We start from the raw sequence: 25,982 nt of genomic DNA, 5'->3' as shown, positions 1-25,982 counted from the left end.
AGGAGCCCTCTTTGATAATGAACGTGGATGCGTCAGGACATGTCTGAGCTTTCCAGGGGATGGTGTTCTCCAGGTGCAATGGCATGCTTCTCAGGGGCCAGTGTCGTCTGGGGGTGGGATGGGAAGATGTGCAAGGGACCTTCCCAATCTGTGACCCTTCTGCCCAGGGACCCCCATTGTGTCCAAGGACTCGGGGACCGACCTGGGTCCTGACCGCAGGAGTGTGGCAGGTGGACTGAAGTACCAGGAGAAGCAGTGTGCCGGGTAGAATGACTACTTGCTGTAATCAAACTCCAAGATGCCTGTCAGTTGATAGAAGTTTATAATTTAGTCACATAACGGTCTAAGGAGGGAGTTTCTGGTTAGCGCATGGCTTTCCTCTGTGGGCGGGGGGGGGGGGGGGAGGAGTGACCAAGGACCCAGGTTTCTTTCTTGCCCTGGCTTCATGAATGCCTAGCACGTCAGAGCCCGCTGCTCCCGACTGGTGGAAGGGAAAGCTAACACAGAGGACTAAGACTGGCTTCTCGAAAACTCCCTGCTCCAAAAGCCACAGACACCATATGTTCCATTGCTAGAAACTAGCCCTCTGGTCACACCTAGCTGCAAGGGAACCTGGGAAATGCAGTTTTGGGGTAGACAGCCCTCTCTCAGGATCAATTCCACGTTGGTAAAGGAAGAGCATGAATTTGTGGTGGACAAATCCGCTCTTGGGTCAGACTTAAGTTCTTTAAACTTCCATTTCTTCATCTATAAAATGAAGGTAACAGCATTACCTCAGAAGATTCTTGAAAATCTTACTGAAATGAGTGAAAGATAAAACCCTGAGCAAGTACCAGGTACAGAATAAATGTTTGTCGAATACGACTTTCCTACCCCACCGTTTTTTAAACCATTAGAAATGAGATTTGTCCAAAGGTGATGGGCAAAGGACATCTGGACCCCCTCTTGGCTTCCTTCACCTCCTCTGCTTTTTACACCTTCCTCTCTCCCTTTCTACCCTTCTCTGTTCCCCTTCCTGTCTTCCGTTTCTGCACCTTTGTGGTCTTTCTGTGTCTCCAGACTCCCCTCGTCGCTTCCCTGAGCACATTCTTCCCCTCCTATCGACCCACGCTTCAAAGGAGACGAGCCGCCACTCGGGACCAGCCTCCATGGGTACGAGGAACAGACTCCAGCTCTCCAGACATGGCACGAGGTCGTGCCCCATCCCCTGGGCAGCCACGGACCCCAAGCCAGGCAGCTCTGGACTCCACAGCACCTGCCAGAGAGAGGGGCGCTCAGCCCCAGCGCTTCCCAGCTCACCACGGGGTAGGAACAGGTGCTAAATGGACAGAAGTCAAAACCTCCGACCAACTCCGAGTTAAGCAGCAGGGGTCTTTGGTGCTGTTCTTCTGTTTTAGCATAGCCAGGGAACATCGTACATCTCTCAGTGGGCAGTAAGCCGTCGTCTGTCATCTCCCAAGCTTGTTTGGTCGTGACATGCCTTCTGTTGAGCATCTCCTGGGTCTTTGAGTGATGGAAGGCTCTTTAGAAATTGCAGCTCGAGATCAAAAATCAAAGAACAGAACATACCTTTGTCAAGCTACTGGGGCAGGCTGGTTAGAACAATTTCACTGATAATTCATTGTTTTTGTTTTTGATACTAATCCCCCCCTCTTAAGTCGCTACTATTTTTGGGCTTTGGAGGTGGCCTTTGGCAGGTTATATCATGTAATTTCAGTATCCAACCTAATTGCTCGTATGCCCATGTTTCAGCGGAGGACACGAAGATCAGAGATTCGAGAATGACGGTGGGGCTACAACCTGAGAATGGATGTGGTTTTCATTCTCTCGTAAAGTAGTTATTGAGCTCCCGTGCTGCACCAGGCAGTTCTTTACACCAGAGACTAATCTTCTTTATTTCTTTGTTTAACCTCGTTGGCTGATTTATAAATCCAGATCTTTTCAGTTTAGCCCAGTGGGTTTCAACGAGGGTGATAGAGCCGCCCCCGTCCCAGGGAGCATCGACAATGTCTGGAGACACGGTTGGTTGTTAGTGCTGGGTAGGTGCTATCGGCATCTCGTGGAGAGAGGCCTTGGGATGCCACTAATCACGCTACGATGCATAAGAAAGTCAGTCCCTCGCAGCCAAGAATTGGCTGGCCCCCCATGTCCACCATGGTAAGGTTGAGAGACTCTGATTTAGCAGAAAAACACCTTTAAAAACCATCACAAGTGCAAGAACCTACAGGGGTCAGTTAGGTGACATTAATGGCTCGCTCAAAGGGGCAGCGGCTGCTCGGCTCCAGCTGACTGTTGCTACAGAGAGCCGGTGATATCACGTATCCAGGTGGCCGGCTCTTCCCAGTTTTCAAGCCAGAAATCCAAATCTGATGTGCAAATACTCATCTTGTTGGCAACTCCTTTGAGCATTTTTTTAAAATGCTTTGCCAGTCACACAAAACACATCCAGAAACGTGGTGTAGACAGTGGGCCACAAGTGTGCCTTCCTAGCATCACGCTGGCCCGGTGGGACTGTGAAACAGAACTGGCTCACGTTTCTTGGGTTTAGTCTTCAGACTTACTCTATCCTTCCTAGCGAGCGTTTAGCGAGCACTTACTATGGACTAGAACCGTGCGCTAAGCACTGCAGACACGTTAACTCATTTTATCTCTACAACAACTCTAAGAGGTGGGTATAGTACTGCCTCCCATTTTAAAGCCAAGGGTTCAGGGGCACAGAGAGGTTATGCAACTTCCCCAAGGTGACACAGCAAATGTTGGTACCGGGATTTGAATCCAAACAATCTGTTCTTAACAGCTAAGCCGGGCTGCCCTATGAAGATGTTGCATCTCCATTTCTACACAGGAAAACTTGCATGGGAATTTTCTAGCTCATTATTTAATTTAGGCAAGTGAATAGTCCCCCCCTTGTACTTAGCCTGTATTCCTCAAGTACTCAGGACCTCAGTCCCCCCGCCTGAAGCTGTGGTTCTCAACTGGGGGTGATTTTGGTCCCTGGGGCACATTCTGCAATGTCTGGAGACATTTTTGGCTGTCACGAATTGGGGGGGTACTGCTGGCATCTAGTGGTTAGAGGCCAGGGATGCCGCTAACCCCTCCATCGCGCAGGAGAAGCTCCCACAATGAAATATTAACCCAGCCCCAGATGCCAACAGTGCCGAGGTCTTAAACACCTGGCTCGAAACCGTGCACTATGTGAAAAGCAACCAGCAGAGTATTTCAGATGTTTCAGTTTATTTCGAACATGATTTTCTCTCTCCCCTCAAATCTAGTCTTTCTTCTCTTGCCCTGGAATTTTGTCATAATCCCATGTCACCGTGCTCCATTCCGACACTGAGTAATAATCTCCCAACATGACCCTTATATGTTAGCAGCAGCAGAACGAAAGAAAGAAAGATAAGCATCAGGCAAAACAAAAATGAGCCCGAAAATACAAAGTAAACCCTCAAAATGGGACCACAATATCACACACATGCATGAAACGTGAATTTCTTTCTCTGGACGCCCTAAGCCATCACCATGCTCGACGGCCACGGACACCATCTCGGCTAAACACACACGCGACTGCGCCAATTTCATAAAATGATTTTAATAGAAAAGTACAAGGTATGAACAAAAATAAATAATCTTTATCTCATTTCTAGCCCAGCAAATTGTACACTGCATATAAAACTGATCTAAGCGGCAATTTCCCTCGTTTCTTTTTTGCTTTTGAAATACTGAGACAGCATTTGAATGAAATCTAAAGTCAAATCGATACATTTTTTGCTTTAAAAAAAATCATACCAACCCTTAATCATTCTATATCCATTTTTAAAAGTTGTCTAACAAGATGTTGTTTCACTAAAATAAAATACCATCCAATCATCAGCTTTAAGTTTAAAGTTTGTGCAAACAGGTAAAAGATGAATTCCCTAAGTTTTAATTCCTACATTGCCAAATGTTTCCTGTATTAAAAACTCATTTCATCGTCTTACTTTCAAAACACGGCCTCTGGTTCTCCCCATTGCATAGAGAGAGAGGAGACTAAAAAATACTTTTTTAAAAAAATAAATATTTTAAAAGTATACTTTACAGTGATAATGCGGTATCTTCGACCTATGCCTTGGTGCGTATTTGCATTACATATAGGCTTCAAGTTATAAGTACCTTTTCTATCTGTCTCTATATTATGCACCACTCAGTCTTTGGGGACTGTTTCTGCTAACGAGCTCTTGGAGTCAGCCAGTACCAGTCTCTCATTTGGAGCCCTTATCCTGCTAGAACGTCATATTTGATAATTCCAGTGGACTGAATAACGTTTTGCAAAAACAAATTGAAAATTGGTATTGGCAAAACCGTAAGAGAAAAGGGTTTGGGGAGGCTACTAAACCAGTCTCCATAGCTCAGCAGCTCGAAGAACTGAACAGATAAACCCGACTAAAACTTAGAACAGTCTTCCTTTTCCTTGAGCCCATAATTACTATTTTGAACACGGCTCTGTTTGCTGCTGCCTATATATAAATTTTTTGTTAATTTTCCTGTATTGGGAAGATCTTGAATGCACTCCAGGATGAGAAGGGAAAATATGCTGACGCCCCTAAATGAAGTATATGTTTTTGCAATAAAGCACACTGGTCAATATACAACTGAGGAAAAACTGAAACAGATGTGAGTCCTAGAACCACAAGCGTTTGAATTCGCCCAGAAATGCTATTTTAAACACTCTATATGTTGGTCTACTGTTTTTTTGTGGAATAATGCATTCTTGGCATCCTTAAAAGGTTTCAATATGTTACAAGGTTATCCGGAAAGAAAAAAGCAAAGGGCTAATGTATCAATCTGGGCAGCACTGGCCAGATTTCGGTGTACATTTTCAGAAAGCACAAGAACTCCTATTAATTGCACTTAACACAACGAACCTTTAGTTTCCAATGAGTTTCATTCTCTGCAGACTGAGGCTTGCTTTTCATAGAACTGTTTTCAAAGGGGGCATAAAGACAATCCGTAGTAACTTCAAACAGAGAGGTGCAACAGACCAGCGGTAAACACAAATATACTTTTGGACTAAAATACTGGTCATGGATAAAAGCATGTGCCTTTTCAGCTCTCCTCGGAGATGTTACAACAGCAACACGCTCTAAAACAATTAAGTTACATGCATAATGCTAAAAGAATGTGAGCAATCCTATAACCAGCTTTAAGCCATCTGCTTGATTTCTTTTTTTTTTTTTTTTTTTTTGAGGAACATATATAGGAAAGAGAATTCCCCTTTTGTTCTGTTACATATAGAAATCTTTTGAAGCTCCCAAAGCTTGGTTTTGGTAAAACTCTCTACTCTTCTATTATTCTGACATGTAGGCATTCTAAACTATCCCTCATGGTTTCTCAAAAAAAAAAAGCCTCCACATGAAATATCTGAAGGACAATTGAAACCACTTACCGATATACAAGCAACGTTTTATTTTATATTCTATCTTCCATTTGGCATAAGCCTTTCGATGTTTGTTTTTTAAACCAGTGAAATATACAAATCACGCAAGACAGAAATATGTACATTAAAAGTACAGAATAAAGGCCATAGAAGATATACATAATATCTGAATGACAAGTAGAATATCTTACATTAAATAGTTTCTTTTAAAAACTAGGATTGTTAAACTCAACTCTCTTCATAAACATGAATCACTAAAAAGGAACAAAATCTGGTTTAGCAAATAAAAAAATTACTTCATGGTTTTTGTATAATAAAAACCAAAAAAGTGACATTTTAAACTAATTAGTGCTTTTTAATTTCAAGATCTTCTGCTTGCAATTCACTGCAACTGAGGGGACGAGAATATCTTCGTGCAATAAATTAAAGAGCCACAGGTGGTGGAGGTGACTGTGAACGCCACTGAGCCTAGGAGGGTCGCGGGAGATGTGTATCTTTCCAAACTTTTCAAACAGCGCTTAAGTCTGAGATAAGAACACATTTGATGGCACTTTTAGGAAACAGGTGTTTCCTAAAAAAATTATTTTTTTCTTTTTTTAAAACTAGCTATGCATGTCATGAGCTCGATTTTCCTTACGGACTCAAACAGGTACGACCAGATCTAACAGGCACCGGTTTCCACTCTGCAAAATGAACCAAGGAAATGGAAACGTGGACAATGCTTCTGAGTTTTGAATCTCTCTTCGTTTCCACGTCTATGACAAACGAGTAATGCCCTTTCTGGAAAGTGTACAGAAATGGAGGTTGGAGAGAAGGGGGTGGCACAGGGACGAAAAGAGAAATCTTCAAACCAACGTGCATTAGCAGTAGGACCTTCCAGATTCCTCAGAAACAAGGCTGCTCTGTGATGCTCCAGGTGTGACCGATCGCATCAGGGCCGCAGCCCAAGCTCAACCTGGAAACCTCTTGGAAAAATCCCAATGGGATGGCCATGAAGGATAACGATGCTCTAATCCGAGAAATAACCCCAGAGTAAACTATAAGTCACTGGCTGCACTGATATAATTATATTTATATTTATATATAGATGTGTGTGTATATATATATGTTATGTACAAAAGACTTTTGAGATATCAGGCACCATTAAACCATACCCCCCCCCCTTATAAATGCAACTGTTCGAGTACACTAGGAACAGTCTTAGGGTACACCGGCAGTATAATAGGAAAAGCTAGAGTGGATAGTCTACACACGGGATCACAAGAGTGAAATGCTGCAATGCCTCTGGGAACTCCAGTAGCCATGTAATGTCATCAAAACATATAAAACGACTGCTCCTCAAAATAAAAGTTTTAGGGGAAAAAAAAAATCCCTAAGTAGCAAACTGTTTCCCAAGTGGAGCTTGTAATGTTTCATTTCCTGTCCCACAACCAAAGGGGACCCAGTGGAGCTGCCTTTGGGCCAGCATCACATCGCAGCAAGGCAAGGAGGAATCAGGACTCGGGGTCAAGAGGGAGGGCCAATTTCATGGTTTCCCCTTCGCACAGGGTCTCTGCTCTGGTGTAGTGCTGACCTGCACGAAGTTACCTTGTTGTTTGGGCTGAGGATCTGTGAACGGAATTCATTTATTATTTTCATCATTATCATTTATTAACCAAGCATCCCTAAGAAAATTACAGCATATTTTTCTTTTTATATTCAAGCCAACCTCCCCGCCTCTCTCCAAACAAAAAGGCTAGTACCCAGAATCGTTCGGAGATCCTTTTCCAATCTGATAACCTAATTCCTGTAACAGTGTCAAATCCGTATCTCGATACAGGCGTTTTTAAGGTTTTTAACTTCCGGGGCTTTCCTCCCTGTTCCCCAAGTTTCAGTAGCTACTAGTACAGGACCTTCTGCAGATCGAACGTTTGACAAAAATGAGACAAATGATAGATCTTTGAGGGATGTGAGATTCTCGCTGTTACGTTGTAAATTACCATTTTGAAAATGTTTCGGGCTGCCAGCCCCTAGGGAAGAGGGGGGGGTCTCATTTTTTGTTTGTTTCTCAAGACCTCTCCACTTTCCCCAGAGCATTTACCATTCATATTGGTCACAGAAGCTGAATCATGCATAGAGTTGTACCACCCCCTTCCAGCTGGATGCTACCTGTCCTATATTCGACCCTATAGTTGAGAAAAAGAAAACATCTTTCCTTTCCCTAATAGATGTGCACACAACTAAGGGTACATGTAATCCCCCCTCATCCTATACCATCAAAAGAAGTCTTGTCTTACCTTTTCAAAGATGCACAAAATAAATATTTGTCTTGGTTCCTAACCCCCCCATTATTGCCAAATAATAATTATAATATTAATAATAAACCACAGAGTTCTTAGATGGGAACAGAAAAAAGAAAATGGTTCCGGTTGCAATGCTTGGGGGGGGAATAAAACAATATTAAAGGAAAAACCAGAATCACTGTACTTTCTATAAATAAGTGGGTCCTGGGAGCGGGGCTGGGTGACGGGCGGGCGGCGGGCGCCCGCTATTTGCACACGAACTGGTCCACGATCTCCGTGCACTTCTTGCACTTGACGTAACAGCACCAGTGGAACTTGCAGTGGCAGCGCTCCGTCTGCACGGTCTTGAACTGGTCGTAGCCGCGGCCGCAGCACATGAGCTCGCAGCCGTCCATGCCCTCCGACGTCTTGTTGCACAGGCGGCCCTGCGTGCCCAGCGAGCCGGTGCTCTCGTTGCGCACGCAGTAGTCGGGGCTCGGGTCGATGTAGACCAGGTCCTGCGTGGTGGGCGAGTTGAAGCGGCTGTTGACCTGCACCAGCTTGCCCCGGCTGTTGAGCCGCATGGCCGCCGCGCTGTCGTACTTCTCCTTCAGCGCGTCGCCCACCTTGCGGAAGTCGGCCAGCTGCAGCCAGCACGTCTTGAGGCTACAGGAGCCCGACACCCCGTGGCACTTGCAGGCCACGTCGGCCAGGTTGTACACCGTCTGTGGGGACACGGGACAGTCAGTGCACCCACCCGCGGGGGAGCCCGGAGCCCCGCGCCAGAGGGTAGGTTCCCAAAGCTCCCCTGTCCCTTCCCCGTGGAGCGGGGATCACCGGCTCCGCCAGGGCCCGGCCTAGGTCCTCCTCCTCCTGTGCTACCAGAAGGCTGGGGTGGCCTTCTTTAGAAGTCTACAAAATAAATAGGCTCTTAGCCCCTCAATAGTACACATCGCTGTGAGCAACAACCAGCTTTTAAATGGGAACAGGAAAAGTTCACTCCAGTTGCTTCTTTTTTTTTCCAGGAAAACGTTACAGCAACTAATACGTTGGGAATGCTCGTCCCAGAGATGATTCCAATTCCTCGCCTTCATCACCTGGATTAACCCCCTCAGCCAGCCTATGACAGAAGTGCTAGTATTGTGCCCATTTCACAGACAGGAAAAGTGAGGCCCACAGAGTTGTTACCCAGCCACTGGAAGGCAGCGGTGCCAGGATTTGAACCCAGGCAGTTGGGATTCCAAGCTCATGCTCTGTGACTTGCCCATGGGCACCCAGCTGCTAAGTAGGAGGGTGGGAGGGGGGCCAGCCCAGGTGGGATCAGGGTTCAAATCTCAGTCACTGTTATTACTTCTGTGTGCCAGGCACTGTCATCGGAGCCTTTATACTATTTATCTCATTGAATCCTCCCAAATAACATTATAATGGATTGGATGATGGCACATGGCACAGACAGGGTAAGTGGCCTGCAGAGGCCACAGAGCTAGAATGTGGAGAAACCAGGTCTGGATCTCAGGCATTCTCACTCCTGCTTCCTGCACAGTCCCTAACCACCCCCCTCCCACCCCACACACTGCCTAAGCTAAGAGCACCCACACCAGACCTAGGTGGATGTGAGTTTTGTCCTAACTCTGCCCCTGAAATTAGGCAACTGGCTTCACCTCTCGGAGCCTCCTCATTCCATCAGGGAAGGGGAACTGTAATGGTACGAACCTCGCCATGCTGTTCTAAGGATGAAATTAGGGGATGCAAGGAAAGTGCTGGGCATACAGGATGCTATCAGTGAATCTGCTCTTTCTCCAGGGTGATGCGCCCATGGCGTCTGGGTGCTGGTCCTGGGCTCTCACCCGGTCACCTTGGCCTCCCAATAGCAGTGTTCACTGGCCTGGCCTCACAGCACTGTGCCCAGCCGTCTGGGAGATGATGGCTGCCTGTCTAAAGTCCCCACTGCCCACAGCTCCTGTGCCAGTCACCCTCCAGAGTCCGAGTGGTGCTGGCAAGCTGCAGACGGCCTGTCAGGAACCTAGAGGTTGGACGGCTCCTTCCACCCAGAACAGTTCCCTTCGTCCTCTAAGGATTCATAAGGGGCTTTTTTAAAAAGGGGGGGTCAAAATGTACTCCTTTGGCATAAAGAGTTTCAGGCACTCAGCTAATGTGTGGAAGGGTTTTGCAAATGTATTTAACCTTTGCTCCCCTTTGAGGAAAATAAAAAGCGAATGCCCCGAGGCGATTCTAATAGGATTTCCTGGCACAGTGTCCAAATTTCCTCTTCCCTACCCCCACTGTCCTGGAGAAAAACTGTCTTCTATGTAACCTCATCTGTCAGGATCCAAGAGCAGCTCACTGCTCAAGTTTATAAAACCTACAAAAAGAAACTCACTCACTATTTAAAAATGTGGATGTTAAAATGACATTCTAGTAGCAAAGGTGCTTTTCCAATTCTCCAAAATCCCCTCTTTCCACTTGGAAATCCCTTGACCTTCTCTCCTTAGTTGCTAAGCCCCTGATCATCTCTCTTCATGACAGAAGTCAAAGAAATCCCCTCCATGGATGAAAGTACCAAATATGGATACAATGGGGCCCAGAAGAGTCAACCACATTTCTGTCCTGGAGTCACTTCTGGTCTGAGGCCCTGGGCACACTGTATGCTCAGAGTAATGGGGTGTGCCCCCTGTGAGGACAGGGGCAAGCTTTATGGGCTCCCACAGAGAGTGGGGCTAACATGTCCATTATGTGGCCTTGGTCAGCTGCAGTGGGGAGAGACAGCAACGGGAGGCTTGAGAAAGGAGAGGCCACACTCCCTCCGGAGCAATAATGTGACCCCTCAGGGCACCACAGGCAAAAATCTGCCAAGTTTAGTCCTTCCCCAACACTTCCACATGCTTAACATCAATGTGAGAAGCTAGGTTAGCTGGAATTGTCTAGATAATCTTTGACTTCTCTATTCCCTACTTCATAACGTCTAACAATTAAGTTATGGTTTATCAAGCACTTACTACAGGCTGACACTAAACTCAGCCCTTGGACTGAACCACGTGAAACTCTTATTTTACTGGTCAGAGCTGGCCAAGCATTGGTAACTTCGTATGGAGCCACCTCCTATATGGTCCCAGTTAGTCCTCCCATAACCCCAAGTGATAGTTCATGCCACGGCCATCCAACAAGTGTGGAAATGTGGAAACTGAGGCTCATACACGGAAAGGACCAGAACTGGATCTTAACCTAGATTTCTTTCATTCCAAAACCAATCGCCCTTTTACCCCTGAGCTGTGACGCATGAGTTTAATAAAAACGTGCCTGGACTTGAATCTCAATCCATCAATTTTCCCCCATGGCCATGAAGTGGTTCTCTAGGGCCTCAGTTTCCCAAGCTTTAAAAATGAGGGTGTGTGGTTAGAGGGTTCTAAGGCTCCTCCCAGTCCTCTATATTTTACTCTGTGATTATCTTCCCTTTTCCTCACCCCAAAATACAGAAGAGTGAAAAATCTGACCAGAAAGTTCCTGGCACCTACCTTGGGTTCTGCGAAAAAAATAATGACCCTGGTTTTCAATGCTGCCAAAGTTAAGAAAAGTTTCACCCCTTCATTTTAAAGCAGCCATAAAGTGCCATGTGTTTAACCGCAGGAAAAAAAGGGTCTTTTTAACTATTGTAGAGAAGCTTCCCACCAGGGGAAGGAAAGAGTGGACCCAGAAGGCTGGTGAGGGCTTGCAAAGCTGGTCTCTCTGGGCACTTCTGAGTGGCTCTCTCTTCTATGCAGAGCCACCCTGGATTGGCCTGATGGGCAGACCCATAAAATTCCACACTCCTAAAAATGCTGTAGTTTTCCTAGAAAAGTTCTTAACAAAACAGAACAAAACAAAACCCTCAATGTCAGGCCTGCTATCTAATGCCATGAGGGGAGGCAAGGAGAAGGCAAGTGAGGGAAAAGCTAAGTCCTGGTAGCTGAGCTGAGGGCTTTCTCCACCGGGCACCTACCGGGATAAAGAACTCCCTCTCCCAAATTTAAGCCCAACCACAAACATGTTCCAGGGAGGAGGGCGAACTTGATTCACATTTTTATTTCTGAGCTGGGCTGGCCAATTGCACTGGGGACTAATTTAAAAAGCAGAGAAAGCTCTCTTCTCAGGCAACTGCAGGAGCACCTTTGCTGGAGGGGGCCAGGCAGGGCGGGATGATTCACCTCCAGGAGGCCTTTCTGGGGCGTGCAGAGGCCTAGGTGGAGGTGGGGCGGGAGGAAGGGAAGGAGACAGGGGAGCTGAGAGGCAGGGAAAGCGACCCGAGACACAGCCGGCGTCAGAAGGGGAGGAAGGGGCCGGGCGCCGAGAGCGACCGGGGTGCAGGTACACCTGGAGGGCGGCGCGGGGCGGCACCGAGGGCCGGGGACGCCGCCAGCCGCGCCTGGGGAGCGGAGCGGGCCGGGGCAGGCGGGGCGGGACTCACCCTGCGGCCGGCCTCGTTGTTGTGCAAGTTCATGAGGATGCGCGCGCTCTCGTACGAGCCCTTGGCGTGGATGCGCTCCCGCTCGCGCGCGTCCACGAACTCCTTGGCGAAGCGGTAGCCGTAGTCGATGTTGTCCCCGCAGCCGCCCCACAGCCAGTCCCGCGGCAGGTCCTTGGGGCGCGCGGCGCGGCTGCAGCCGCAGGTGGACAGCTCGCCCTCGCGGCACGCGCGGCTCATGGCGTTCACCACCCCCGCGGCGCTCACCGCGTACGTGAAGGCCGTCTCGCGGCTGCCTGCAGGCGGGACGCGGGGGTCACCTCCGAGGGCCCCGGGAAACCCACCCGGCCACCCGGCCAGCGGCCCGGGCCCCCGGCGCGGAGGGGCCGGGGACGCCCCAGCCCGGACACAGCCGGGCCGGCCCCCAGCCCCAGGGGAGGCCGGAGAGCCGGCGCTCCAGGCGGCGGCAGCAAGTGCCAGGAGCAGCGGACCGCTGACGTCCCCGCTCCGACACTCGGGAGCCCAGAGCCGCGGGGGCAGCAGCGCCCGATTGCTCTTCCCTCCAGCCCCTGAAAATCCTGGAAACTTACTTCCCGAAACGCACACGAAAGGAGTCATGGAGGGAGAACAGAATGTGGGGAGTCTTCCTTACACTTATTTTAAGGTTTGGTGTCATTTTCATTTTGGGTTACCTCGGGCGGGAGCACAGAATTTGCTGGGCTTAGAGCCTCTGACAAGTCTTAGGCCCTGGCACCCAGAGGCCGCAGCAGCTCCACTCCTGGGGCCTGGCTCCCCCTGCTCCATCACCATGCAGCATGGGGCCTGTCTCAGGACAAGGCTCTTGACGTCCCCAGAGGACATTTCTAAACCTGTTCCTAGAGTATTATAGGGAAACTCGCCTCTTCTTAAATCCCAAGTTGACTGGCCTGGTACTTCTCATTCAGGAGGATGGAGGTCTACTTTTAAAACAGCCTGCTATCTCTTACCATATTTCTGCAACGCCCCACCACCCCACAGCCTCAGAGTGTTGGAATAAGTAGCAAGAAGGAAGAAAGCACAATCTAAGGGGAAAAGAAAAGTCTTCCTCTTCCCAAAACCTGTGAAGACTACTTCCCTGTACAACACGGACAGAGGAGTCCCATTTGTCAGGAGGAAAATGGAGGCAATCATAGACTACCTCAACTCCCACTTGTACGTGGAGACGTTTCTACGTGTAACAAGAAGCCACTTGATACAAATGTAGTGGTACCAGAGAGAAAGGGTTAACACCCTGCCCACTGAAGCTGGGCGGAGGGGTGTAGTGGGAGGTGGGGGGACCCACTTTCTTCAACTATAAAATAAGGGTATTGAACTAGATGCCTGGGGGAAAAAAGGCCACTTTTGGCGCTGAAATCCCTGTACCAGAGTAAGTTTCTCCGACACTTAAATAGCTTGCTAACCATCTTTTTTTTCAGGGGGGGCGGTTAGGGGGGAGGTGGTACAGCAGAAGAACACCTGACAACAGGACTCAGCCCCAACTAGAAGGGTCAGTCTGAAGGGGATGGCTATGCCAATTCCAGGATTCAGCAGCTGCCCTTTCTGGGACTTGAGTTCTTCTCTTCAATCTACAGACATTTGTGATTCCTTCTTCCAGGAATGGCAAAGGCTCCCAGTTACCACAGACCTTCCCCCCCACAATTTAAAAAATGAATAATTTGAGGAGTGTGCTGGTGGTTGGCAGGAGGATCTAGAAATTTCCTAAGGGGTGTTACATCTATCTAGCTCAAATGAGAGAGGCAGGGCCCATCAGGGAGCGGAGAGAAATGAGGTGAACAGATAGATTCTAGGGAGTTATCTGAGGATTAACACTGATAGTACAGAAAAAGTTGTGGCCCTGGATGGGAGACTTGTAGAATAAGGAGGTAGCTAGAGGAAGACGGATAAACAGTCCTGTGGAGATAGAAGAACATAAGGCACCGTCCTGTGAGTAGACAGTGCATAAAAGGGCTTTTATACAAAACACAATAATGCCGTTTTTTTCCAGGGGTCTACCTTGAGCGTTTCCGTTGTTTTTTTTTTTTTTTTTTTTTGCCCTGGAACCCAAACCTGGTAGAAATCTTAACGCTCATTGGTCACTGCAGGGAAAAACGTCCGTTTGAAAAGTGCTCTTTGGCTAATAGCCTGTGGACACAGCCATCCCGGATGGAACACTGCTGGTTCGGGTAGGTTTCCCTCCACTGCGAAATCTACATCTCTTCAGACCCTCACACCCCTTAAAAATGGAGCCTTTCTTATATGTCTTTTCACAGTGTGGAGACAAAGAAGAGACGGAGACAAAAGCTGGAGGAAAGGATAGCGTGATGAAAAATGAGAAAGTTTCCAAATTGAAGAGTGGGCCCTTCACTGGCCAATTGTGCACAGTGCCTCCCAGGCAACTGGCACCCTAGAAAAATGAGTCAAAGAGGGATGGAAATGGCAGCCTGAGTTTCTCAGACACTGGCCCCATCACAGGGTCAGATTCTCACAGACACGAATTGCTCCCCATATCCCTGGTTGTACTAAGTGCTCTGGAGTGAGTGCACACGCGTGCGTGCATACACACACACACACACACACACACACACAGACACCTCTTGCAACATCAAAGGTGTCTTAAATTTTCCCTTAGCTCCTTCTCTTCAAACAGACTCATAAATAGAAAAGTGAAAGCCAAGTAAATTTCCCACTGTTGGGGTTGGGTCCATGTTCCCCTTCTACAAAAATCTATTCTGGTTTTCCTTCTCTCCATCTCTTTTTTTAAGTAAACAGAAGAGAAGGCCCCCCGCAGTGTTCCTCGGAAAGCCCAGCAGCAGCTTCCTGCTATAAGACCCCAGAAACCTGGGGGACTTTGGGCAAAGGAGGATGGGGTGTGCTCTCAGATGCCCAGGACATCAGCTAACTTGATGGCAGTATCTAGCAGGGTGCCCTGGGAGGCTGCCAGGAGGTCTAATCCCACCCACTTGCCACCAACCCAGATGGGAGTACCACACAGCTGAGGACCAGACAGTGTATTTGCAAGGGACAATTAACCATAAGCCTTTGTACCAAAGGTTCTGCTTGTTCCCTGAGGAAGCAGACTCTTTGAATCTTGGACCACATTTTAAATAAATCTCCAGCAGAACTCAAATCCACTTAGCAAATGATAGCTTATTCTGAACATTTTGGCCCAACACAGGCTACATAGGAAGACGAGAAGAGGATCTTAAATCAAAGCCCTGTTCCAGTGACGACACAGAAAAACCATTCCAATTGCTGTTTTGCTTCCTGGTTACCATCAAAAATGTATGGCTTTTGCAAATTCATATACATGTGAAAAACTGCTCCCAGCCTTTGAGAGGAAGGCAGTTTAGGGGGGACTATAGAAGGCAAAGGTGAGAAAGGAAAGCTGACAACTTACCATTCTGACACAGCTAAAAAAAAACAGGTTTTGAGCTTACTCACAATATCACCATGCAGAAGGGAATCTGCACCACGCCAGTTAACTTAGACGGGGCAGTCCATGTTCAGGGCAAGGGAACACATGTCCTGTGTTCCTGCCGCTTAGCTCCTAGATTCAGACCCCAGTATAGACATTAGCACATTTTAATCATTAACGGGAAGGACAAAGCCCTATGAAACTGCAGGCGGGGGCTGCAGACCCTTTTGCCATTCAATTAGAGGAATGGCTTCCAGTCCCGTATTATTTTAGTATATGAAGTCCCTTGGCTCAAACATCCACTGACAACTCTTTTTTGTTCTCAATGAATGCACTTTTCAGGGTTTTTAAAAAAGCATTTTATCCGTCCGTGACGGATATTAGGCCAACTTTTTTATCTTCAGTCAGTCTAAACAGTTAATTGCTTTGATAAATGGCTTCTTATTTTAGGAATCACCGCGGTCATATTAATTATAAGGGCTTGTTTGCATAATACTAAATGGACCTAAAATATTCACACTAGAAAACGCACATGGGATCACATCTGTCAGATAGTATCCTATGCTATTAAACCAAACCAGAGGCAAACTGAGTTTCCAAATTCTTTGCCTTTAGCCCCATTTTTATGCCACCTCCTCCCTGCGTGGAATACCAAGTTCAATGATATGTTTAACATAAAGAATCTGTGAGCCATACATTTAGGACTTTTTCTAAGTTTCTAGGTTGGGATCTGAAGCATGTGCTTTTATATCAACTGCCAAAATCGCAACGTAAATTGGATCACTTCTAATTAAAATTCTTTCTGGGACTAAAAATAAAGCTTTTAACATATATATCTCTATAGCCTCAGGAAATATCTATATTAAGAAAATTAAAACCTTATTCACTTCCAACATAGCCAGCATTTGAAAGAGGACAGTATTTAGTGTGATGCGTGGGCCATTTGAATTGTGGCTTAAGAGACTTCTAACCGTTAAGAGTTTCAAAGTTTAAAAGGATCTAAATGACTCATCTTTCCTCACCTCCTTTCGAGAGACCAAAATAAGCGTTCTGCTTCTCTTCCAAACACAAGGCTTTTTAGAAAAAATTCAGTGTTCCGAAAAACGAAGGTGTCTCTGATGCGTCCCTTGTGATTTGGCTAAAGGAGGCCCCAAACTTATTATCATCAAGGAGTGGGAACAGGAATTGAGGCCAGTAGCAGCAGTGAGGCAAATTCCCCCTGCCCTCATCCTGCTGGGAGATTCCCTCCTTAGCAAGCCCCTAAGTGCACACGGAAGCCCTTGTGCGGGAGAAGGCTTGGTCTGTATTTAAACGTCTGTGGCGCAGTGTCCTACCTATCTGCATGACCCTGCCGAAAACGGAGGTGTTATCCACGGTGCTGCAGTTCCACCGCCGGTGCCGGAACTGGTACTGGCACTCTTTGATGCCCGTCTTCGCGCCTTCTCCAATGTACTGCATGTGGTCTTGGTACAAGTGGCACAGTTTCTTCTGTCCTTGAGAAAGTCCTGCCAGCTGGCTGCAGAGAGGCTGTGCTCCTATGATATATACTTCTGACATCTGAACAGGGTTATTCATACCTAGCGACCTAGAAAGGGGGGGAGATGTGCATTCAAGATTTACGTGAACTCTCGAGGTAGGCCCCCTGAACGCTTGTCAGCAAGACAGAGTTCGCAGCACACAGATGCTTTTTCTCTCCTGCTTGTCCTCATGACAAAGTAGGAGAAGGGCTTCATAAAACTTCTCTGTTTAAACTGCGCTCAGAAAACGAAGTATTGTATGGTCCCCACCCCACCATCTGGCTCCTCAGTTAGGTTTTCACTCCCTTCCTTGCCCCCGTTGCCACCTACCTGAACCCATATTTCCTAAATGCACTCAGAAAAGGGGGGGAGATGGCGGCTTTGGGGACGGGCCTCTGACATGAGAGAAAGTGTGACTCACTTTGCCCCACAAATTGGGCAGATCTGCCTTGAGAACACACGAATGCTGCAAGGAGGCACAATTAGACGTGGGGAGGAGGAGAGAGCAGCTCCTTCTGACTGATGCAAGACCTGGGACAGGAGTATAGAGACTGAAGAAAATTCACCATGTTCTGGACATTTTAAAAGGGCTCCTTATGTGATTGTGAAAGACCCAAGACAGGGTATCCAGTGAAGACAAGTCATATTTGACAGCCAGAAAAAATGCTGCTCATTTACAGGGAAAAAATATCCAGAACGCCGTCAAAAATAATCCTCTGGATATACTGCAGTCTATCTACAAGGGCCCTAACCAGAGAGAAACGCTCATTTAGGGACGTTTGGCTACTTCATGTTCACCTCCAATTTCAAGCCCCAATACTTCCCCACTTGCAGTGTAGCTGTCTTCCTAGAACACTCTGCCTACCTCAGACCCTGAAGGTTAATAACCTCAAGTGACAGAAAATAAAAGCTGGAACTCACTTTTACTACCTAGAGGTGGCAAAATTTTATCGATAGACTTACAATTATTAGAGAAGTGGATTTCGGTCCCCTTCTATTACATGATGTACTATAAGCAGACATCTGCACAAGGGCCTCATAGAAAAAGGTGTAGATTTATAGGGTCCCATTCCCTAAGGAGCCAAAGATTAAGCCTGACGATATTAACAAGTTGAAAGAAAATTCTGATTTCCAGATAAATAAACAAAATATATTATGCACATGTCTATCAGATAAAGGCACTCAAACTCACGATTCAGCTTTAAATAGTGCAGCATCGTACCCATGAATCTTTTTAAAAAAATAAAATAAAACAACATGTACTTAGAAGGAACTTACCACCAAGAATTGGCTTCTATTACAACCTGGGCGAAGGAGAAAAATATGGCCAAAGCCATTAGGAAGAACTTGGAAGACATTGCACTTCCAGCCGTCCCCAATGCAACTCCTGGGCTTAATATTCCAATCGACTTCTGGAGAGGGAAGAAAGAAGCAGATGTTTATTGCCTCTCAGATAATTTTCAAGCATACAAGTTTAAACAACGGAAGCATCCGGGGTCTCTTAAGTTTACTGTTGATTGACTGCGCTTCTCCTCCGTGAGTTTTTTGATGGCAAGATATAGGCAGTTTCTTTTTCCAAATTAATCCTCCTACGCAACCTCACCAGGAAATCTGATTTCGCTGGGATCCTGCGCGCGGGGCACGCCAGCGATTACAAACATGTCTCAATGCTGTTGAGTCAAAGCCCCGGTGCCAAGCGCTGCCTGCTGCCTCTTTGCTGCTTGTTCGCTTCCCGCACCCCCTCGCTCCCCTCTAGTCCGCGCTGTGCTGGGTCCCTCCTCGGGGATTCACTCGGGAACCCGCAGCCACCCTCGTCCGCTCCCCGACCTGGGCCGAGCAACAAGTGGAGCCGGACTTAATTCCATGGGCGAGAGGAGCGCGAAGGCGAGTGGAGCACGCCGCCGGCGGCTGCGGAGGAGGCGGGGTGGCCGGCGCGGGGGTGGGGGTGGGGGCAGGACGCGGGAGGGAAGGGCAGGGGGTGGGGGGCGAGGCCCCGGGGAGCGGCGTGCGCGAGAGTGCCCAGCTGGGAAATGCAGCTCGGAATTAACAGTGTATGTTTCCTAATCAGTTTACAGGCCGCTTTGGGGGAAGCCACTTCCAGAGGGGGAAGGGCAGCCTGGGTTTCCTTAGGACACTGTTCAACCAGATTGGAGTGGGAAGGAGATGGGGGGCACCGGGGATAACGGGGAGAGAGATCTGTTCTCTCAACGAAGGAAACCGGAAAACAGTGCCCCCTCCCCTGCCTGCGGCCTCCTCCTGCAACTCAGTGTACCCCAGAGAAGGGATAGCACCCCTGAGGAGAGAAGGGGGTCCGGGTCCCGCTGTCCTGGGAGAGGATCCCTTCCCTGCCCTCCCACGAATTCTGAGTTTTCATTTCACTCTCCCTCCCGCCCCCGTTCTGTCCCCACTCCTGACAGCTGCCACGGAGAAAAAGGAAAGGAAACCAAAGGGGACTCCAGTTTCCTTTGGTCTCGGTCTGGGGTTGTCGGCCACTTCGCCATCGCGGCACTGTGAGCCTGGCCTTAGAACACCTCCACCCCACCCTCCAGCCCAATTCAGACTCGGTTCGGTAAGTCCCGAACGGTGAGGGTGCAGAGCGAGGCCACAGCCGGTGAGAGTGAGCCCTCGGCGGCGCCAGAGATGCGCTGGCTCCCGCGCCACGGCTGAGCCCCTGGATTCAAGGGCGCAGAGGGCCCGGCCGCGAAGTTTCCCGTCGTGAAGAATTTCGGGGACAGGGGGCGGCCTTGAAAGCTTTCGCGGCCGTTCCTCCCCACTGGTGACTTCTCCACCTGTAGGCGGCGGGGCGCGAGGCAGTGGCCCGTGCGGGTGGGAGGAACGGGTTTCCAAAATCCCCTTTTACGTTTCTGATAAGCGTAACCGGCTGCGCTGCACCACCCTCAGCCCCCGAGGGAGCCCCTTCCTCGGGAAAGGAAAGGTGAGCCTCCTCCAGGAAGCCGAAGGACCTGGAACGTGAGCCGTCAAAGGGACAGAGGGGACCTAAGCAGCCCGGGAAAAGCGAGGGGGCACAAGAGCGTGCCACGGCTTTACTGTGCCAGCCGTCCTTTTGACCAGGACAGCTCCGGGCTTCTCCAAGAGGAAATGCTTATGTGGTCCCCCGTGCCCGCTAACCAGGGCTCTGAGCCCTTGGCCCACTCGTTCTCCAAACGCCGCAAAGCTAGGGGCGCATCCCGGAGAATAGAAACCTGGGGTTTCCCCAGCCTAGGAGAGAGAAGGCTCGGTCTCCCTCCCCACCCCCGCCCGAAGTGTCAAGTTTCCTCCAGGGGAGGGGGTGGGCTGCGAGATCTGCCTTCGCGCGCGGCCCAGGCTGCAAAATCGACTCTCCCCCTCCGCGGCCAAGGCCGCGCGCGCACACACACTCACAACACACCCATGCACATTCACACACTCAAACGCGTTCATAGACACACACGCACCGACGTGCTTCCGAGACGCGGGCGGAGATGGCTGCTGGCCGCGCGCACTTTCCGAGCTTCCCGACGGGCGGGGCGCGCGGGGCGGGGCGCGGGCAGCAGAGAAATTGATAACAGATTCGGCGGATTACAGCGGACCTCTTTGTTATAGGCGAAGCCACACAAACCGAACCGACTTTGGGCCCGATGACCCCGGGGAGAGTCCGCCCGTTCCTAACTGGGAGTGGGTCATTGGGTCTCCAAGACTCGGGTCACCCCAGCTCTAGACTGGGGGCAGGCCAGAAGTGTCCCAAAGGGGATCCGGCAGGAGAGCCCTGCGAGTCGCGTCTCCACTTAACCCCGCGTGCTTGCCCGGAAACACCTTGGCCCTCTTCCCGCTCCAATCCCCGTGCAACCAAAAAAAAGGCCCCACAAGTTTGAAGGGCTGAAAGAACCCACAGCGAACTCACTAATAAATACATCGACTCTGTAGGGTAAACACCCCTGCCTGTTTACCAAGAGATCTGATCCAAATAGTACGAAATGAGACCTCTCCGGAGACGGTTATACCAGGGATAAAACAAAAGTTCTGCGCAGAGGCTGAGTTTACTAAAGAACGGGCTAAATGTTTTCGAACACTTTCAGGGCCACGAGAAGCCCACTTATGTAAAGATCCTCAGAGTCTGTTCCTAGCATGCGATGGGGTGGTGGATTGCGGGCCCTTGAAAGGTTCTAGCGCGGGGGAGGGGTGAGGGGGTAGAGCATTCGTGCGCCCCAGTTTCTAAAGCCAGAGCAGCCCAACGCAGTGACGCTTATTCTGTCTCTCCTCCAAAACCTCCGCATTGGATTGAAGGTGTTCCTAAGCCTTCTTTATCCACTGGGGTGCAGGCTGGGGGTGATGAGGTGTGGGAGGGAGGAAACCATCCCTCTGGTTAGAGGACGTTCCCAGGCCACAGAAAGCGTCCAAACGGGCGCCCAGCACCCAAGTCCTCAGCCCCGCGGCACCTAAGGAGAACTTCCGCAAAGGCAGAAAGAAGATTCTCGGGCGCTACTTCATTCGGTCTGCGCATCTCCTTCCACTAGGTTTTCTTGCGTCCAGGGTCCCCCAAGTCTGGGAGAATGGAAACGAAGAGGGAAACCAGCTAGGAGTCAGAAATGAGTTTGACCTGGTCTCGAGGTGGCTAAAAGGAGAGGAAACTCCAAGAATCCCTGCTCTTAGTAGGAAATAAACTTGTTTCCCCACTGTGATCTCTCCCTACAGGAGAGAAACAGAAAATTGAGGGAGATAAAAAGGCTGCAACCACAAAGTTGGGACGCCCTGCCCCGGGAAGTGCCGAAAGAGAAGCGGGATCGGATAGGGATGAGCCTGGCGAGACCGACAGGAGGTCCGCTTTGGGGGAGCAGACAAGGACATAGGGCTTCCCTAAGCCTCATGTTGTGTGTGTGTGTGTGTGTGTGTGTGTGTGTGTGTGTGTGTGTGTGTGTGTTGGGGGGGTGTAGGGAAGCCCGAGAGAGAAGGTGTAGGAGGCTCCTTTGGCCCAAATCAGTACAAGGATCGCCCGGCTCAGGCCTGAACAGCAGGTCCGAGAACAAGGCGTCTCCAAACGAAGAGCAGAGGCCAAGCCCAGTTCTGTACCCTGACTCCCCACTTCCATCCCAGGACAAGTCTCTTCAGACTTCAAGACTTTCTCTCTCTCCTCTCTCACATCACTTACACCTTCTCGCACAGGTTAACCTCCAAGCACAGGCTCTCAACTTTATCCAGAGGAAAAGCAGAGTGAAGGAGAAATAAAATTAAGGATCAGTTCAACCCTCACCCTTCAGAGGCAGTTTCAACTTCACTTTGTAATAGACGAAGAAAGGGAGGCCGAGAAAGAGAAATCAACACTTGTCGTCTTTCACAGCACTGGTGGGAGCGCCAAGGCCGTACCCTAGGCCTCCTAGGGTTACGCTCCTTTTCCTAAGCCCTGGGGAGGAGTTAAACCCTTCCTCCCTTCGCCGAAGCCCCGTTTGCTGGATCGGACCCCTGGCCCCTTCCGTGCTGCGGCGGCCACGCAGAGCAGCTTGTCTTCTGGGGGCCTCCAAGGGGCACTCGCGAAAGAGGAGGACCTGGTGGTCGGGAAGGACAAGCGCAGCCAGAGGTGGGAGGGAGAGGCAAGCAGCTGACTGCCCACTCCAAGGAACAGACTCCCAGGCGTCCTACCTCAGGGCAGCCAACAGGGGGCAGCCGGCACCGCACTGCGAGAATGAAAAGGCAACGGGAAGAGCTGAGCTCGGTGCGCAAGGCGCTAACCCCTTGTGCACCGGGGCGCTACGGTGAGGAAAGGAAAAAACCAGGGACTCTCCGGCCAGTCCTCCTGGGGAGGGTCCTCCTTTGTTGGGCCCGGTGGGACTAAGGCTAGCTAATAAGCCCAAGACTTGAGAATTGACCCTTTACTCCCCTCGCCCCCCACACGCTGGGCACAGGTCTACACACTCGAACACAATTTCCACGGCGTCTCCACAGCTTGCGCGCTCTCAGCATCTCCCCCTCAAAGCTCCCCTGGCAGAGGCTGTCTAGAAACGAAATCTCCATATCAGGCTGGAGCAGCAGTGAATCTTGGCGGGAGGGCAGGGGCTGAAGAGGTGCGATCCCACCCCTGGCTCCAAGTGCCTTCCAAACAGCGGGCTGTCCATTTAAAAAACGGGAGAGGAGAAGGGGCCCCGATGCCAAACTGGAATTGGAGAGTAAAACAAGGCCCCTGGGGTCTCCGGATTGGGGGTTCTTTTTAAAAGTTTTCTGGGAGGGCGAGCGGGAATTTGTTTGCTCTAGGAAACATCTTAATTCTAATTCCGACCTTATTTTCTAGAAAAGTAAAATGGGAGAGGTTCAAGAAAAGTGGAAATAAGGATCGAAGCTTGGAGGACACACAGAGAAGTTGTTTGGAAAATAACAAGTTATATTGCAGGAAGAAATGTTAACTTTTCGCAAAAGTGAACTCCCGGTGACCCTCGGAGTGTGTGACTCGGCTTTAACATACAACTGACAATTAAAACAAACAAGAGTTCACAAACTGCCCCCCGCCCGCTCTCCCAAAGCGGAGGCCCAAATGTTTCCAAAGGACAAGGCAGATTCCGCGCAGGGGGCCGGGGCGCGCTCTCGCAGCGGACGGGATTAAAGCCACCACTGCCAACACTCCCCGCCCCCATCGCCGCGGCAAAGTGCCGAAGCTCACCCAGTGGCGGCTAATAATGCTAATAATGCGACCAAGCTCCCGCGCCGGGGTGCGCGCTGGCCCCCCACAAGGCACTCTTAAAGGCACACGGGCCTGCAACGCTGGGATTCCCTGACTGGGACGAGCCTGCAACCTGGCCTCCTGCAGCAGAGGACAAGGGAAGAGGGGGCGGTGCACTGCTCTAGGGTGTCGGCTCCTAGTCCTGCTGCCCGGTCTCCCAACCAAGGAGTCCTCCTCCCCTTTCCGAGCCCCGGCCACACACCCTCTTGGTACCCGCGCAGTGGGCACTTCGTAAATATTTGTTGAATTGAATCATTATCCTGGTACTGAAATATACATAGTAAATTACACTGGTGTTTCTCGGGGCAAAAAGAAAGTCTTCGGTGAACCGCTCTCAGTTCTTCTGCCCTAGCTCAGCCTCACTTTTTCTCCAAAGTCTAAAAGGTTTGCAGAACTTTTGGTGGGACGAGAAGTCTCCCGGGAGACAGAGGCAGTGCGCGGGGGGGAGGGGGCGGTGGGCGAAAGGGTAAGGGTCCCTGCCAGCTACACAGGAGTTCCATCTTCTGGAGGCAGTAGAAGAAATGGAGGGATAGGAAGAGGTGTGTGTGGGGGGGGGGTCAGTTAACTTCCAAAAGCAAAAAAGTAAAGGGGAAAAAAGTGGCGAGCGTCCGCAGCGCACAGAACACCTACCTTCATGGCGAGGGGGAGGGGACGCGGCCGCGGGGAGGAAGTCGCCACCAGAGCTAGGGCAGCCGAGGAATCCGAGCGGAGCGGCCGGGTTAAGCCTGGGGGGACGATCCGGCGCAGAGCTTCGGGCTCCTCCTGGGCGCGTCCGGCAGGCTCAGGAAATCGGTGGCGAAGCGGTCACTGACGCCCGAGTCCGAGGGCCCGAGCCGGAGCAGCGCCGGGATGCGCCCGGAACCAAGGCGGCGCCGAAGCCCGCGGGCCGGCAGCAGGAGCAAAGCCGGGCGGGCGCGCAACAAGGGAGCCGCCGGTCCGGCGAGGGCGTGCAGGCGACTGTTCCGCGGCGAGGCGCTCCCTCTCCAACGTCCATCAGCGACGGCGGTAATTAGGGCTTTCCAACCCCAAATGTGGGCGTGATTGTGCAAAAGACTTTACAACAAATAATAAAAAAAAAAATTCTTCACAAGAGGGTGAAAAAAATGCCCCACTACTCAACTCTGGCCCGGGGCGGGGGCGGGGGCGATCCGCGCGCCCAGGTGCCCCCAGTTCATTCACACCACGGATTCTGCAAACTCCCAGCGGCTCACGCCTCCTGATCTCCAGCTCCTCCTCTCCAAGTCTGTGGCCGAAACGTCTGCTTCCAGGCGCTGATCCTGCGGCCGCGAGTGTGTGGACGTCTGTGTACACACACAGACACACACCCACCACCCACCCCCACCCCCACACACTGAAGCTTTGGGGCCACAGAACAATCAGGCGCGCCTGGCTTTTTCTCCGGGAGATGCAGCTGAAAATGCACAAGTCGCCATCCGGACTACAAGAGTCAGCGCCAACTTTTGTCCTTTCATTTTAGGGTTTGGCAAAAAGGGGGCGCAAATTGGGTAAAAGTCGTCCCTCGAACGCGCCGCGCAGTGGTTTCGGGGGCGATGGGCGATTGCCCTAGGGGAGACACTGGCTCCCCCCTCCCCACTCCCTTCTTTCTCTCTTCGGGTTAATCCCCGTCTTTTCCCCGCCTTCCCTAGGCGAAGGGCGAAGAGGGGCGAGGGCACCGCGGGCGTGGGGCTGGGGAGGGGCGAGGGCCAGGGGCTCCGCGGCGGCTGTTCAGCTCTGGCGGTCCATGGCCGGCGGGGCTGCCCACCTCCTCGTTTGGCGCCGGGACCCGAGGGGCGGGCGAGCGAGCAGGCGGGCGGCGGGCGGTCGGGGGCACGGCGCGGCGGCGGCGGAGGCGGCGGGAGGAGCTCGCTCGGCGGCGGCCGCACCGAACCGGACTCTGGGCGGCGGAGGCGGCGCCTTGGAGCTTGCGGCAGCCTTCCACGCGATCCTGTGCCCCGCAGACAGACTGACCCACCGCAGGGACCGCGACCCCCCCCACCCACCCCCTGGCCCTCCTAGCCAACTGCCTCACTCTCTCTCCCTCTCTCCGGACTCCTCTTTCCCCTGCTGTTCTCAGAGGGGAAAAAAATTTTTTTTTTTAAGTTGCAGAACCAAAGGCGGCTGGAAAGAGAGAGGAAAGGGGGGAGAAAAGAAAGAAAAAAACTCAACTTCGCCTATGCGCATGCGTGGTGTGGCCGGCCTATGACAAACTCCGCAGGATTTTAAAGCCGTACCACG

The 25,982-nt window shown here is 50.6% G+C and overlaps 1 protein-coding gene across 2 annotated transcripts; it reads right to left on the bottom strand.

Moving 5' to 3' along the window:
• Positions 1 to 3,565: 3,565 nt before the first annotated feature.
• WNT5A (Wnt family member 5A) lies at positions 3,566 to 25,744 on the bottom strand. 2 transcript variants are annotated; one of them, XM_045807375.2, is made up of 5 exons: positions 24,378 to 25,744; positions 18,341 to 18,474; positions 16,880 to 17,130; positions 12,116 to 12,408; positions 3,566 to 8,399 (listed from the first exon to the last, which is right to left on the bottom strand). In XM_045807375.2, exons 1-5 carry the CDS (start codon positions 24,381 to 24,383, stop codon positions 7,941 to 7,943), a joined length of 1,143 nt encoding a protein of 380 aa, XP_045663331.1. In that variant the 5' UTR covers positions 24,384 to 25,744; the 3' UTR covers positions 3,566 to 7,940. The 2 variants fall into 2 exon arrangements, with proteins under 2 accessions (XP_045663331.1, XP_087723084.1); XM_087866958.1 differs by lacking the exon at positions 24,378 to 25,744 and adding an exon at positions 18,890 to 18,959.
• Between the last annotated feature and the right edge of the window lie 238 nt (positions 25,745 to 25,982).

Source organism: Ursus americanus, chromosome 14, assembly GCF_024610735.1.
Source record: "Ursus americanus isolate L20-20 chromosome 14, mUrsAme1.1.p, whole genome shotgun sequence".
Classification (NCBI taxonomy): Eukaryota; Metazoa; Chordata; class Mammalia; order Carnivora; family Ursidae; genus Ursus; species Ursus americanus.
This window is presented reverse-complemented; position numbering and strand designations above follow the sequence as displayed.

Coding starts and splice junctions, on each gene's coding strand:
- WNT5A (XM_045807375.2), bottom strand. Junction 17,131..18,340: donor ATAGAAGCCAATTCTTGGTG/GTAAGTTCCTTC, acceptor CCCCCTTTCTAG/GTCGCTAGGTATGAATAACC. Junction 8,400..12,115: donor ACAACGAGGCCGGCCGCAGG/GTGAGTCCCGCC, acceptor GTGTCCCCACAG/ACGGTGTACAACCTGGCCGA.